This window comes from Gopherus flavomarginatus, chromosome 5, assembly GCF_025201925.1.
Source record: "Gopherus flavomarginatus isolate rGopFla2 chromosome 5, rGopFla2.mat.asm, whole genome shotgun sequence".
Classification (NCBI taxonomy): domain Eukaryota; kingdom Metazoa; phylum Chordata; order Testudines; family Testudinidae; genus Gopherus; species Gopherus flavomarginatus.
This window is the reverse complement of record NC_066621.1, coordinates 63,892,793-63,907,996: the sequence shown is the minus strand read 5'-3', so window position 1 is coordinate 63,907,996 and position 15,204 is coordinate 63,892,793. Positions and strand designations below refer to the sequence as shown.

Genomic DNA, 15,204 nt, shown 5'->3' with positions numbered 1-15,204 from the left:
AGAGTAGCGTCTATGTGGAAGAATATGTGTAAACTTTCTTTGTTTTCCCTCCCTGATTGATGACTCTGCTTCCTGCATAAATGCAAATTAAGACAAGCACACATTCGTCTCTTTGTTTAGGACAGACCTGATTTCTGCCTGGCCAGGTCAGTGGGGTTTGGAACGTGCGTTAATAACATCATACAGGGGAATCTTAACAATGTTGCCACACATATTTTAGCAGGATAATACTAATCAGCAAATTATGAGTTTTTAAGTAGTATCTTACAAGGTATACTTTCTACAAAGATTATTACAGTAGTGTGTATACAGGGGTGCATTCCGTCACAGTAATAAATCCATCTTCTGAAACAGTGACAATTAACTTTCTGCGTCTTTGGTAAATGTGTTGTCAAAACAATGTGCGGTCTATTATCTTCAGAGATAGTGACTGGGAAAGGGAAAAGTGGAGGAGCGTGGAGGCAGAGGAAAGAGGAGAAAAGTGGGAAGTGAGAGAGAGAGAGAGAAATAAACTTCTGGAGAGAAATGAGTGGCAGAAGATATGGGACTGGAAAGGAATATAAGTGCAAGGTAAGGAAGAGGAAAATTAACTGTGGCGATGACATCAGTTGAATAAAAGAGGAAAGGGAGAAACCAAGATTGAAGAATGGGGTGGAGGAAACAAGTCCAAATCTGCTATTAGGAAGTCTGCTCTTCTGTCTTCCTATTGCTCCAGCTACTGAAATAAAAATTTGAAATGTCTCCCTGGCTGGGATATATAAAGCACATTAGTCACTAAGAACGCATGGTAATCATTCAGAGGTTTAGTCAGCTGAATTCCTATATTCCATGAGGATTTCAGGGCAGAAAGGGTGAGCGTTTGCTGCCACCCAGCTGCCTGCTCCTTGTCAAAATGTGTTTTCTCCTAATAAACTAAATCTCTCCCCTTCTTCCCTGTCAGATCATGGGTTTTTCTTAATTATAATGTCTTGTGGACCTGGTAACACCTTACATCCTAGATGCTAGATACTAAAGTGATATGTCTATTAGTAATGTCATGGGTAGATCACAGTAAATTTTTACTGAGTGAAATGCTTTAAGTGCTTCTAAAGATGCACAAAAATCTGAAAAATGATGCTATTGTCTAAAATAGCAAAGTGTGTTACAGCCAGCTGCTCTCAGATGGACTAACATGAGATAATAGTATCATTATGTTGCCAGTTGGACAAGTCTGTATTTCTATCCCTGCTGGATTTTTGAGAAATTTTAGAGTCTGAGATTTTACCTAGTCATAAGGGCAGCCTGAATTCTGATGTGTGTAAATTAACAATTGTGTTTTGATCCATATGCATGGTTGGTTTTCAGCTCATGCGTTGCTTCTGCCATAATTGCCATCTAAAATATCTGATGAAGGTGAGAGCCGTTTTACCAAATGTCTGACAGCAGTGGTCAAACAGTAGAAATCAACCCAGGACACTTTTCTTGTGTTTGATTATTCATCTTTTTTAATATGATGGAGACAGAAATAGTATATCATGATAGTAGAAACTACACCTAATCCGAACTACAATTTACATAATAAAATGACCCGTGGCTATAGTGAACACCGCAGGGCTCTCTTCCAAAATGTGAGTAAAATTTGGGAAAATATTCTGCTCTCTTGCAAATAACTCTATATTTAGCACTGTATTGCTGGCCCAAGTAAAACTGTTGGGAAAACAACTACCCTTAATACTTTGTCTATTCCCAGATTACTTACCAAGAAAACAGCCTGGGTGTATTTGATCAGGCTGTACAGTCATGAATCCTTAAAATCATACCATCCTTGCAAGACATTTCCTGCTTTGCAGGGCTAATACCATGGAAAAACAGTGAGTACCTATAAAAGGTATATCCTTCCTGCAGGATAGGTGGCATTTTTAAGGATCTAAGAGTTTCATAATATTAAAAGAAGTTATAAATCAGGGCCTGGAGTCAAGTGAAGTGACTTTTTGTTTGGGAGTTGAGAATGAATGGGTATCCAGTGATGGTGACATTCTGAATTTCTGTTCCGTTCTTTCAGGCTGAAATAGCCCAGCTTCAGGAGCAGTTAGCTCTCAAAGATGCAGAAATTGAACGTTTACAGAGTCAACTCTCCAGGACCTTGGTGCATAATGAAATTGCAGAAAGAGGTAAGAATGGATGGGGAAGAAATCAAAGCTGAAATGAAAACATTTGTCTTCAGTTCTGTGAAGCAGCAACTGATCAGCATTTAAGGCAATGTAAGGAGACACGACAGTTCTGCCTTCTACGTTTTTTTTGGGGGGAGGTGGGGGATGAAGGGGGGATAGCTGCTCTACTGACAGGCCAAGTAAAAGAATTTGGTATCCACAGAGCACTGAAACTTCTAATGCAGAGAACTTTGTTCTAAATTGAAAGACCATTTAATGTTCCTTGTAGCTATATATTTGTAAAATATTGATCTCAAAGTTATATGAAAGGGTATTTCTAGTTACCTTTTTTTTAAATTACCAAACCATTGTTTATCACTGTCACCATGCCTCAGTGGATCACAGCTGAGAATACCAGATTCAGGACAAACTGCTGAGAAACAGAGCAGACTGATCCCCAAACTGGTGGTTATTCTATTATTAGATATACCAAGACAGAAACAGAAGTTGAACTTCTATCTCACCACACTGGTTAACATGAAGTCAAAAATGCATTCTCCATAGGCATCCCAGTTCTTGTTTCTCCACCCATACACTAGACTCTGTAACGAGTGGTTATTGAAAGCCAATATAATCAAACAAAGGGTTCTTCTAATCCCAAGAGATCAGCCACGTACTCAGGTCAATATGTAACTCACATTTTACCCAATAATCACACTGTTGCCAGTCCTTTAGTACCTATAATCTAAAGGTTTATTTAGAAGATTAAAGAAAAAGGAGAGAGTTAAAATGGTTAAGTATAACAGGACACCCCTGGCCATCACGTTCAACCCCCAACTAAAACCTCTCTAGCACATTATCAACGATCTACAATGCATTATCAATGATCTATCCTGGAAAACGATTCCTCACTCTCACAGACCCTGAGAGGCAGGCCAATCCTTGCTTACAGACAGCCCCCAAACCTGAAGCAAATACTCACCATCAACTACGCAGCACACCACAGAAACACCAACCCAGGAACCAATCCCTGTAGCAAACCTCATTGCCTACTGTGTTTCCATATCTACTCTGGCGACACTATCAGAGGACCCAACCACATCAGCCACACCATCAAGGGCTCATTCTCCTGCACGTCTACTAATGTTATATTTGCCATCATGTGCCAGCAATGCCCCTCTGCCATGTACATTGGCCAAACCGAACAGTCCCTACATAAAAGAATAAATGGACACAAATCGGACATCAGGAATGGTAACATACAAAAGCCAGTAGGTGAACACTTCAATCTCCCTGGACATTCTGTAACAGATTTAAAAGTCACTATTCTTGAACAAAAATCTTAAGAAACAGACTTCAAAGAGAAACAGCAGAACTAAAATTCATTTGCAAATTTAACACCATTAATTTGGGCTTGAATAAGGACTGGGCGTGGCTGGCTCATTACAAAAGCAGCTTTGCCTCTCCTGGAATTGACACCTCCTCATCTATTATTGGGAGTGGACTACATCCACACTGATCGAAATGGCCCTGTCAACACTGGTTCTCCACTTGTGAGGTAACTCCCTTCTCTTCATGTGTCATTATATAATGCCTGCATCTGTAATTTTCACTCCATGCATCTGAAGAAGTGAGGTTTTTACCCACAAAAGTTTATGCCCAAATAAATCTGTTAGTCTTTAAGGTGCTACTGGACTCCTTGTTGTTAAAATGGTTAAGGAAATCAAATACAAGAACTTTGCAATGATTGCATGTATCAGATTTGAAGCAGTGATGTTACAGAATGCTGGCTTGTAAAGTCTCTGCTAACTTCCAAAAGATTGGAAGGTTCTCAGTCCATTGATTAGAATACTCCTTTTCATATGAGACCATGGTCCAGAGCTCAGAGTAGGAAAGAGTCAAAATAGAGATGCTTCCAGGGTAATCATAGCTGATAGATTGTGACTTTTCCATTGGTACCTAAGATGGCATGCTTTGTACACGATTTGTTGCATTTGTCTAACATTGGCAATATTAATGATATAAATAGTCATAGTCCAATCATACAGCGTCACAATCCCAGTAATAGCCATGTGCAGCCGCTATGTAATCAAACATTCAAAATCATAACTTGTTAGGACCACATCATCCCCTGGTTGGACTGAATCTCCATCAGATTGCTTTGTGTACATCTGCACCATCAGCAGGGAACAAGGCTACACAGAAGAACTGGTCCCCTTCCCTCACTCTCCTTCCATTTTCAGCCAACCTCGCCAACGTTCCCTGGAGTGTTGACCTCCCCCAACTTCCACTGAATACCAGAGTGTAGGAGGAGATGATACTATAGGCCCATGACTCCCTCCCTCTCACTGCTCCCTCTCCAAAGAGAACTGTTGAGTCTCCGCTTCCAGAAATGAAGGAGACAATCTAGCCCTTTACAGTTGTATATTCCATAATGTCTTCCATATCTATTCAGGCAGCGCTCTAACACCGTATTAGCTAGTCATCTGTAGAGCTTGTGCATGTTGATTGTTACAAGGTTTGCATATGACACTAGAAAATACAGTTTCCCTAACAGTGTTTTGAAACTTTAACGATTAATTGAAAAGGAATTTTTCCATTACATGAATAGTTTACAATTTTCTACAGGATGTTGAAAGAATTTTTTTTTAAATGAGTATGTATTACAAATAAGTCAAGAGCACCACATGTTTCAGTTTTCTAACTGCTCCCTGCTCCCACTGATATCAATGCTTAAACTCTCTGTGATTCCAAGAGCTCGGAGCCAGTAGCAGGGCCTAAATTTGTGAGTGCCCTAATGAAGCTACTGAATTGGTATATGTTTGAAAGGTATTATATAAAGTAATAGCAACATCTCCTCTCAAAGAAATTGCCAAATTTTCTGGTCAAACTTTTTGATTTTCTTCTGAAACACACAAGGACAATAATGTCATGACATACCTCTTATGCTTGAATGCGTATTCTGACTAAGTTGCCATACAGTATCTAATCTGTGCTTTTTCTACAAACTTTATTTGACTTTCACCATTTACCATCGTAGGGGAACTATATAGGAGAAGGCTAAAAGAAAAACGTAAGCCTTGAGATTCACTTTTGGCATTTTCTTAATATTCATTTTCATACAAATTATAGCTAAAATGCACTTCTGCAGCAATAATTTAATTTCTGTTTACATTCAGTTGCTTTATCATAATGTATATGAGGCAAATATTTCATTGTTTGCAGCAAGCAGACAGCTATCAGCCCTGCTTAAAGCTTGAGTCTGATTTATCACTTCAAACAAATATGAATGAAACCTCATAGGTTGCTAAATCAAATAGCTGGACTTTAAAAGGACACTGTCAAGGTTAATAGGCCCTTGTTTTGACCTTCATTTTTTTAATTTGCATGTAAACCCAATGCGATAGTTGTTTTGTGCATGTGTTTCTTTGTGATTAGTGGGAAATAGTTTTGTTTGAAAGCCTGCTTCTTATTTTCACCATTGAGGTAAATAAGAGAAAACATTTTGGTAAGAAAATAGATTTTCAATCAGATTTGTTTGGGATTATTACAAACAGTGAGAATGAAGTTTATTTTAAAAGTGATTAAAATACCTTGACATGGTTCTTTTGAAAGTCTAATAGCGATGAGTGAAAATTAGTTCAAGGTTGATTTTTTTTTAAAGCTTTTTCTAAAAAGGCAGCTTTCTTTTTAAACCTGTCTGATTGCTTGCTCACTGCTTGCTGGTTTTTGTATTTGTTTTGATTTAATTGTGTTAGTGCATCTCGCATGTTGACTAAATGATGTTTTCTGCATGAGAAACATGTTTTCAGTACCTTTATTTGAATGTTTGTTAATGTATTAATCATAGCCAACCATTGCAAAATGTATGGATCTGGTAATAACTAACTAAAATTAATAATTAAAGTATTTACAAACAATTTGAATGTGAAGTTTGAATGTTCAACCTTAAACTATTCGTTGTGAAAAGGTTTGCTAACAACGCCTTTTGCAACACTAATTTTTTCCCATTTCCTTATCCGTAGTATTACTGTCTTTGAGAACTGGTAGCACAGTTCTTTGTGAACCAAGTACATCAATTTAAAAATGTCCAGGAGTGTGTTCCTTGCATGGAAGCTACGATAGATAAAATATTTTAAGCTCTGCTTGGTCATCTACATTTGGTTAGTACAAATGGGGATGTGGGATAGTTTGTGGAAGTAATACATGGAGAACTGATGGCACATTTGTGCCTTTGATTAGTTAAGAAATCCCATTGTAAAAGTTCTGTAAATTTACAGAAATACAGGTTTGTGAAGACACACAATTTTTGCCTATGCACTTGCATGAAGAACCTACAAATATTGCATTGTAAAAATTGTGATATGTGTGATACAGCTTGGTATTCGCTGTTGGTATTTTTGCCACAGATTTTATTCAATTATTCAAATTTAGAAAGTTTTTAATAGATTCTGGAGTCCACGGAAACCTTTTTCTTGTGCAGTGAAGACTACAAGAAGACATTCAGAATTACAGCAGGATGTCGGGTTTTCTTTTTTTATTGCTTGTTGTTGTTGATCTTCAAGCTTCACAAATATTCTTTAACCACTGTTCATGTAAACTAGATCATTCTCCCTAGCTGGAAGGTTATTTCTTTTACAATTATTTCCATAAATATGACATAGAGGAGCTGTTCAAATCTCTAGGGAAACAGGTGTCAAATATTTTCCAGTCAAATTTTTAGGAAAATAAAATGTTTAAAACAAAAGCCATTATATAGTATTAATTATACATAGCACCTTTAATATCACAGCAGTTGGCAAGCCTGAGCTATCTGTAGTTGAAGAGACTCCCAAAAAGTGTGATTGTCCCAGTTTAACTTTACTTATACTATGTACTGTACAGTACATGGCCCAGTGATAGGCCCTGTATAAGAACCTAAGCAGAACAGAATGGAAATGACTTAACCTAGATTAAATATAATAAACATTTTTCTCTTAACATTTTAAAACTATTTTAGATCAAGAAGTTCAACGACTGAAGATAGGAATGGAATCATTGTTAGCTGCAAATGAAGAAAAGGTGAGGAAATGGTTAGGATTAACTTGCCCCTTTGCAGTAATAATGGAGGTGTGTCAAGAAGGTATAATTTATTGCATCTCTGCAATGATCTAAAATGCTGTGTTCATAAGGCCAGCATCCCTGTGAGTTACCTGGTGTCGCATGGGGTTATGGAACCTATGTGGCTAACCTTGAAAGTGTGATGCTGCCTTTCTCCACCAGCCCAGCTGCAGCATCTTTAAAATGGGATTCTCATCTGGGAGCTCTTTTGCCTGGGGAACAGAGATCCAGGGTTACAGGCATCCCTCCTTCTCTAGCTTATAAGGTTCACTGACCTTTCAGCAACACTTCGTGGCCCTCCAGCCACTCTTACATGGCTTTCCATTACAGAATCTGAATCAGGAGTGCCTTGACACTGCCCGTTTAAATTCTGCACCAGAGAGTGGGCTGAAAGTGACCTTTGAGTCTGAAACTGAACTCCCAGGTGGAGAGAGCCAGAAGAGTTCAGAAAAAGCCAAGAGAAAAGTTGGAAAAAATAGTTTGACAACATCTTTAAATAGAACAATGTTCCTACCTTTTGATTCCACTGCTATGTGCTAGTTCTTCTGAACTCTCTTTGAGTGGGAGGGTTTAAGGCACAATCCTGCAAGATGCTGAGCAGCTTCAAATCCCATTTAAGTTGTTTCTCACTCTTGCAATAAATACATAAATAAATAAAGATTAAAGTTTGGTGGTTTTAAATTGATGTTTTTAAGAGAATTGCAATTAGGGCACCATTATAGCAAAAAGGCAGGCCAGGGTGTGCATCAGTAAGTTGTTAGTCCATGTCAATAGATGTGAGGTGGGGACAAGTAGCCTCTTAATACACACCCTCATATGGAAGCAGGGAACACTGAAAGGGCAAATGATAATTCTAGAGAATTAAGCACCTCATAAATGAATGTGACCCATAATGGGCTGAGCTGCTTAGATGGTCATAAAGCCAGAATTTACATCCGGACAATAAAAGATGTGGCATTATCTTTTAGCAGAGCTGTTACAAGGCTGTATAACATTTTGCATTCTAAGAGGAACATCAGATATCTTTGCTCACTTTCTAGTCTCAGAGACTGTATTCATAGGGACAGGAGACCCATTCCATTAGCACATATGGAGGGTTTAAGTAGGTGAGTAATGGCCAGTATAGAGGTACATTGCTGATGTGTGTAAAGCAGCTATCTTGAATAATGTGACTGCATGTGCCATTTAGGAGAGCAAGTAAAGTAGTCAGATGCTTAAGGTTTTTGGAAGTTGCTCTGTTTAGGTTTAAGATGCATGCATACTTTTTTGGAGTGGATATTCCAGTGTCTGCTTTTCATTACAGAGAGACTCTACTGTCTCCATAATTATGGTAAAAGCTGAATTTCTATTATAAGCCCAATTTTTTTTTTCTTCTTAGACTTCCTAGGGCATGTAGCAGCAGCACCTTCTCTTCTCTTACCTGGCAAACTCCTACTTTCCATGTCTACAAATTTACTGTTTTGCCTTGCATTGTGGGTGAGAGAGAGAAATGAATGTTGTTGCCAGTCTGGATTGCTATGAGACTGTCATAAAAGATAGTTAAAGGTTAATACCTCTTTTACCTGTAAAGGGTTAAGAAGCTCAGTAAACCTGGCTGACACCTGACCAGAGGACCAATAGGGGGACAAGATACTTTCAAATCTTGGTGGGGGGAAGTCTTTTGTTTGTGCTCTTTGTTTTGGGGGTTGTTCACTCTTGGAACTAAGAGGGACCAGACGTCAATCCAAGCTCTCCAAATCTTTCTGAATCAGTCTCTCATTTTTCAAACTTGTAAGTAATAAATAGCCAGGCAAGGTGTGTTAGTCTTATTTTTGTTTTCTCAACTTGTAAATGTTCATTTTTTGCTAAGAGGATTTTACCTCTGTTTGCTGTCACTTTGAACCTAAGGCTAGAGAGCGTTCCTCTGGGCTATATGAATCTGATTACTCTGTAAAGTATTTTCCATCCTGATTTTACAGAGATGATTTTTACTTTTCTTTCTTTAATTAAAAGCTTTCTTTTTAAGAACCTGATTGATTTTTCCTTGTTTTAAGATCCAAGGGGATTGGATCTGTGTTCACCAGGGAACTGGTGAAGTCCCTCAAGGCAACCCAGGGAGGGGAAAGTTTTATGGGGGGGACAGAGAGTGCTCCAGACACTGGAATTCTGGATGGTGGCAGTGTACCAGATCTAAGCTAGTAATTAAGCTTAGAAGTGTGCATGCAGGTCCCCACATCTGTACCCTAAAGTTCAGAGTGGGGAAGGAACTTTGACAGAGAACCTTTGCAAATTCCAGCAGAGAGCAATGAAGTCCATCCTTTCTTCCAAATTTTTTTGAAATTGTTTTGCTTGTCAATAAACCTTGGTCCCACGTTAGGGAATGTACTAGTTGGTGGCATGTACAATTTTGTTCTCTGCTGCATTGAATCAGACTTCCTCAGTTACCTCTCTCTCTTGTCACCGATCTACAAAGGGGAATTAAGCCCTGTTACTAGCGTTTGTGGAGATTTTCCTTTAACTCTAGCAATAGAGGCCTGAGCATTTCATGGTGGAAATTCATGATTTTTATCCTAAGTTCGGTTGAGGGAGGAGGCAAGGAAGGGCTGGCTTAGGCAGAAGCTGTGGAGTCTATGTACCTAGACAGCTGAGAATCTTTAGACTATTTGTCAGTTTAAATTCTTTGGGGAGGGAGGGATCATTGTTAGAGAAAATCAGTCAGTGGTGTCTTTCATCATTCACTGTCCAAACCCCAAATACAATGGACGCATTCAGGGGACACCTAAAGGAATAGGCCAAGTGGTCAGCTCTTCGTTCTGCTATGCTGTTTTTCCTCTCCTCTGCTCTTCCACTCTAATGGCTGCAACTTCAGGAGGGAGAAAAGGGGATGCTGGGACAGATATTCAGCCCAACTAAATTGGCTTTGTGCTATTATAGCAGCACAAATGGGACTAATAACTAAAGATAGATTTTTCAGAAGAACTTGGCACCCACAGTTGAAGCCAGATTGTCCAACTGGGCACAGTGCTCCCACTCAGACATCTCAGTGAAGTGGCCAGATTTTCAAAAGATTTTTAGGGAGAGTTGTTGCAGGCTGAGCCATTTTTGAAAATCTGGCCTTAAGCGAGCGAATTGGGGATTCTCAGTAAGGGGAAATCCTCAGACAGAATATGGCTGTCATATCTGACTCTATACCATCCCCTCCTGGTCCACTGTGGCAGCATGTTGAATATGGGAAGAGGATGTGGCCAGGTCACACTGTACTTCAGTGATCCCCATCAATCAAGCCAGTGCAACTTAACATAGCTGTAGGGCTGCTCTAAGTTATGACCTTAAGGGTAGGGGGAGAGGAGCTGGTGAAAAAGGTAAGTCAAGTGCTGCTCCTGAACAGTCGAGGATTCAGTTCAATCAATCCAAATTTCTTTATTGCTGTACCTCTGTAAATAACTGATTTGTCATTGGTATCAAATTAATCTGGGTTTTTTAAATAAAATAATAATAATATACATTTCAGCAAATAATATGTATAATGCCAGCTAAAAATTGAGGAATAAATGTTCTATACAAAGCACATGAGATTCTGGACACGATTCCTATTGAGAATAGGCACAAATCCCCAGGCGTCACAGTGAATGTATATCTATTAATAATATGTATAACTTACTCTATCAACAAATGTAATGGTATTAAATTTGGCACTTTGAATATGAATTCCCTTTAATATTTTTTTGCAGGACCGTCGAATAGAGGATTTAACAGTGCTGCTAAGCCAGTACAGAAGGGTGAAGGAGATAATGTTAGCAGCTCATGGTAAAATAAGTGTTGTGGATAATGTTTGATGTGTGGTCTTCCTGAATACTGTATGTTCTGTAATGAATATTCCTTAATAAGGCATAAAAAGAAGGCCACATGATAAGGCATAAAAAAAGAATCTGTTTAAGGCAAATTATAATTTTCATCTGTCACATCTAGACATTTAATTTTGGTTAACATGCTATACTACACATCATAAAACTAGGGACAAAACTGATTAGGAGATTTAGCCACCACGTCACTCCTATTCATATAGACTTGTATGACTGAATCCCTTAGTCAGTTTTGAAAGTCTTAACCTAAAAGTTTGTTTTACATCATTTAATAGCAGGTTGGAATGTAATTCTGAAATTCTGTGTTGCTCTAAATGGTGTCATTAAGGTTCCTTGACACGAGAGAGCTTCTCAGTCAGTCAGATTTATTGTTTGTTTTTATACTAGCACTTAGGAATCCCAGTAAATATTGGGACCCCATTTTGTACAGAGTACAAAACACTGCCCGAGGAAAGCTCAGAATCTAAAGACAAGACCAGCAGTGATTATAACAAAAGTGAGAAGAAGAGGGCTCAAAAGCAATAAGCGCTTGTGTTAACATAGGTTTGCAATGTGTATGACTAGATGCTTTAATTCTTTAATTATACTCTTCTTTAATTAATAATAAGACACAAATTTCAGCAGTGCAATATGGCTCCAGGAGACCTTACTGGGATGATGATAATAAGTCACTATACTTTTAATGCTATTCAGACTTCTTTCATATCAATGTTTCTATACAAGTCATTGTTTTCCTTGATGTAAGAAGTGTTTTTACAGAAGGTTCATTACAAAGAACTTTATTTTTGAATACAGCTGATCGCTGTTAAGAGAATCTTTTTTTTCTTTGCATATGATGATTTATTAAATGAGTATAGTAAATTCTTCCAAAACAAATATTCACAGCTGACTACTTGGGCAAATGCTGATATGAGAAAAAACTACAGCCTTATCAATGTTTTACAAAACACTACTTAATTAATTAGGGTGTAGCTGGGGATCATCCTTGTCCATTGCATCACTTACTTTGAAAATGGGATAGGTGTTTTAAGATAGTCTCACTTTTAGATTTTCTCTATTATCATAGCTCCACTGGTGTCAGTGAAGCTATGATAATTTACAACTGTTAAGGATGTGCCCATAGGAAGCCACCAGATAACCTTCCACTTCACATCACAAGAGCTCAGTCAACAACAGCAGGTTTGCTGGCTGTCTTCTGAACCTAACAAGGTAATAATGCACACTAGTCCAAATACACCAGGAAATAGTCTATTCTTGTGGCAGCAGCAAGGCTTAATATAGCTGGCAATAGTTTTCCATAGGTTATGATCAAACCACCTCAGTCGGGTAAATGAGGGATAATTGACATTTTAGTAAACAGATTGATCCACCATGAAATACTAGCCCATCTGATTAGACAAGCCTAGGAAATATCATCCATCCTGTCTGTGTTTAGAATAGCAGAGCCATTAAGGTAAGACCAAGCATAAGCAAGGCAATTTCTCTTTAAAAAAAAAAAAATGTGTCACAAAATGCACATTTTAAGGATCTGATCCAAAGCCCGTTGAAATTCACGGGAATCTTCAGTTGACTCCACAAGCTGTGGGTCAGACTCTAAGTTAGTACCATTACTACCATTAGAAATTTTACTGAACACTAAACTTGGTGTTTTCACGGCATTAGACAGGGGTGCTGGAACAGTTTTTATAGTGGGCGTGCTGACAGCCATTGTACCAAACTGTAAACCCTGTATGTAATGGAAACAACTTCAAGCAAGAGGATGTGGCACCACAGCATCTGTGGTGTTAGGTTGGGTTTGGAAGGTCTCATATGATCTGTAATATGGTCGCCAATGAGTTTGCCTATACTATTATTCCTTTACTTCTTGTTAACACAACATTGTGACATCTGAAGAGCAGGTCAGCACAGCAGCCAGAGTAAGCTTCTTTTTCAGCAGACTTGAAAGACAAAAGAAAAGCTGAAAGCAATTTTCATGTTTTCTGACCTGTCATGCATTTTCATTAGCTGAATAGGGTCTGCTGTTGTTAGGCAGTATTTTGTTTTACATAATTATAACCCTTTCCAGAGACACAATAATACTCTTATGAGTCCTTTTGCAGTGATCCAATTTTATATAATTAAATACAAAACATTTGGAGAAAGTCTTTAAAATCATTAAGTATAGAATAATGTGAAAAGTAAATTTACCAGATATCCTTGTTTCTCCAGAATTCAGAATTATGTCTGAAGTGAATACAGGTTTTCATAGCTCCTATTTATTTTCAGAAAAGTCTGGTACATTATAATGTACTGCATTTGGCTATTTGCTCCAGAGAAACCTTTATTATCTGAAGAATTACCACCAAAGAACTGAAAAAATATTTCAGAGGAAGATCCTAAGATTGGAGCTGTCCTAGGGGTTTGTGTTGGTTTTTAGAGTTGTTTTAGTTATATTGGGGGGCATTTGGTGGTGGCTGAGTTTTTTCTTAGAAAAATCTGGGCTGTTTATATGGGGAGAGCTTCAAAGTATATTCAGAGACAGATCTTCTTGCAAAATACATAAGTAGCTTATGTCAAGGCAAAAGAAAAACACATAGCTGTGTAACTTCTATTTTATCCTCCAAGTATGCCTCACATCCACTAATAAATATAAATCCTTTTCTTTGAACAGCATAGTTTAAGACAGGTTTCTTTTATATCTGTTAGTGATCATAGGCTGTATAGATCAGCTAGTAAAATATAGTGAAATGAAGAAGCAACTGTTTTACAGTTCGAATCAGCTGGGTGCAATTCACATCACTTAACATCCTCAGACTTGCATTCTTATGGCAGAGAAACCTAAAAATGTACTACATGTCTTGCTGTAAATTACTGGTTGTACATCTGAGATTATACTGTTATCAACAATAACAATGCCTTTTGAGTACTTCACTTCTTTTCTAGAATGGCCTCGAGAGAACACCTTTCATGGTGGGAAATTTTGAAGTACTGCACATTCTGTTTCAATATTATTCCATTGATCAGCCTTTGTAAAGGCACACACATGCACAAGATCTGTTCAGACACTCTATGAACAAGTTCCAAGTCAAGACTTGGCTGTAATTTGATACTTTCTATGTTTCTGCAGCAGTTATTGAAATTAGCTATTATAACAGGTTAAATCTCAAAGGAAACCTTGCTCTACTCAAAGGCCTAGAAGAGAACATATTTCAGAAAGAAAAGTGTCTCTTCTTCCACTTCAGCCCGTTTTCAGATTTACCTTCCAATTGCATACATCAACCCTGTGTCAGAGTTAAAGGCTGCTTTCACATGTGACATGGATTTATTTCATTGTGAATTAGCTTAAGTACTCTGTCACTAAAGTCAAATGAAAGCTGGAAATGTTAGTTCTGTGCAGCATCTTCAGATTAGGGTGGAGGAACTGTCCCTGGGGTTAAAAAAAAAAAAAAGTACTCTGTAGATTGATGAGCTGGAAAATAGAGAATTTAATGAGAGGTGTTCTGTTGATGTGAATCATTGATCATCATTACTGATATTCTGTGTCAGGATAAAATGACACTGGATTGTGAGCACTAGAATTTCAGGGTACATTTTCTGTATTTAAATAAATGTCAGCTTATAACTTCACTTTGGAATGAAGTTTGAGAAACTGGATTGTGCTAGAGAATGCTTATTCTAACACGTGCCTTTTAGTAAGAGAAATGTAGCATGTGCAGTGACAAAAAAAAATAATATTCAGTTTGTTTTATTTACATATAGATATAGTGCTCCATTTTAAATCTCACTTAAAAATACTGTATAGGACAGTTGCTTTTTTAAGCAGAAAGAATATATAGGAACCCATCAACTGTTCATTTAGGCAGTTAGTCTATTAAAGCACTTCTATCCTTTAACTCTTCCAGGCTCTTCAGAGAGAATTCTATCTGGTAGCAGTGAAGAGGAACTTGAGGCAAGTTTGAAGAAGTGGAATCTCATGAATAAGCCCCCAGCAGAATTACTCAAATCCGAGGTATTTAACAAATATATTGTTTAGGAGTCACTTTTTCTTTTAGCTTCACCATATCAGAGATAGTCTACACAACTGATCTCACTATGGTTGCAGAATTTGGCTCTAGGTGAATTTATTTGTACATATGTGTGTGTTTGGTGGGTTA

At 37.9% G+C, this 15,204-nt stretch overlaps 1 protein-coding gene across 9 annotated transcripts in view; it reads left to right on the top strand.

Moving 5' to 3' along the window:
- The window catches only part of PPFIBP2 (PPFIA binding protein 2), a 204,528-nt gene that overhangs the window by 158,891 nt on the left and 30,433 nt on the right, over positions 1 to 15,204 (top strand). For 7 of the 9 annotated variants that reach the window (XM_050955045.1, XM_050955043.1, XM_050955042.1 and 4 more), the window contains 5 exons: positions 2,042 to 2,150; positions 5,170 to 5,202; positions 7,129 to 7,190; positions 10,940 to 11,015; positions 14,953 to 15,059. In XM_050955045.1, coding sequence (XP_050811002.1) covers positions 2,042 to 2,150; positions 5,170 to 5,202; positions 7,129 to 7,190; positions 10,940 to 11,015; positions 14,953 to 15,059 — 387 coding nt within the window. The remainder of the gene's footprint in view (positions 1 to 2,041; positions 2,151 to 5,169; positions 5,203 to 7,128; positions 7,191 to 10,939; positions 11,016 to 14,952; positions 15,060 to 15,204) is intronic. The other 2 variants (XM_050955046.1, XM_050955041.1) reach the window with 1 other exon arrangement.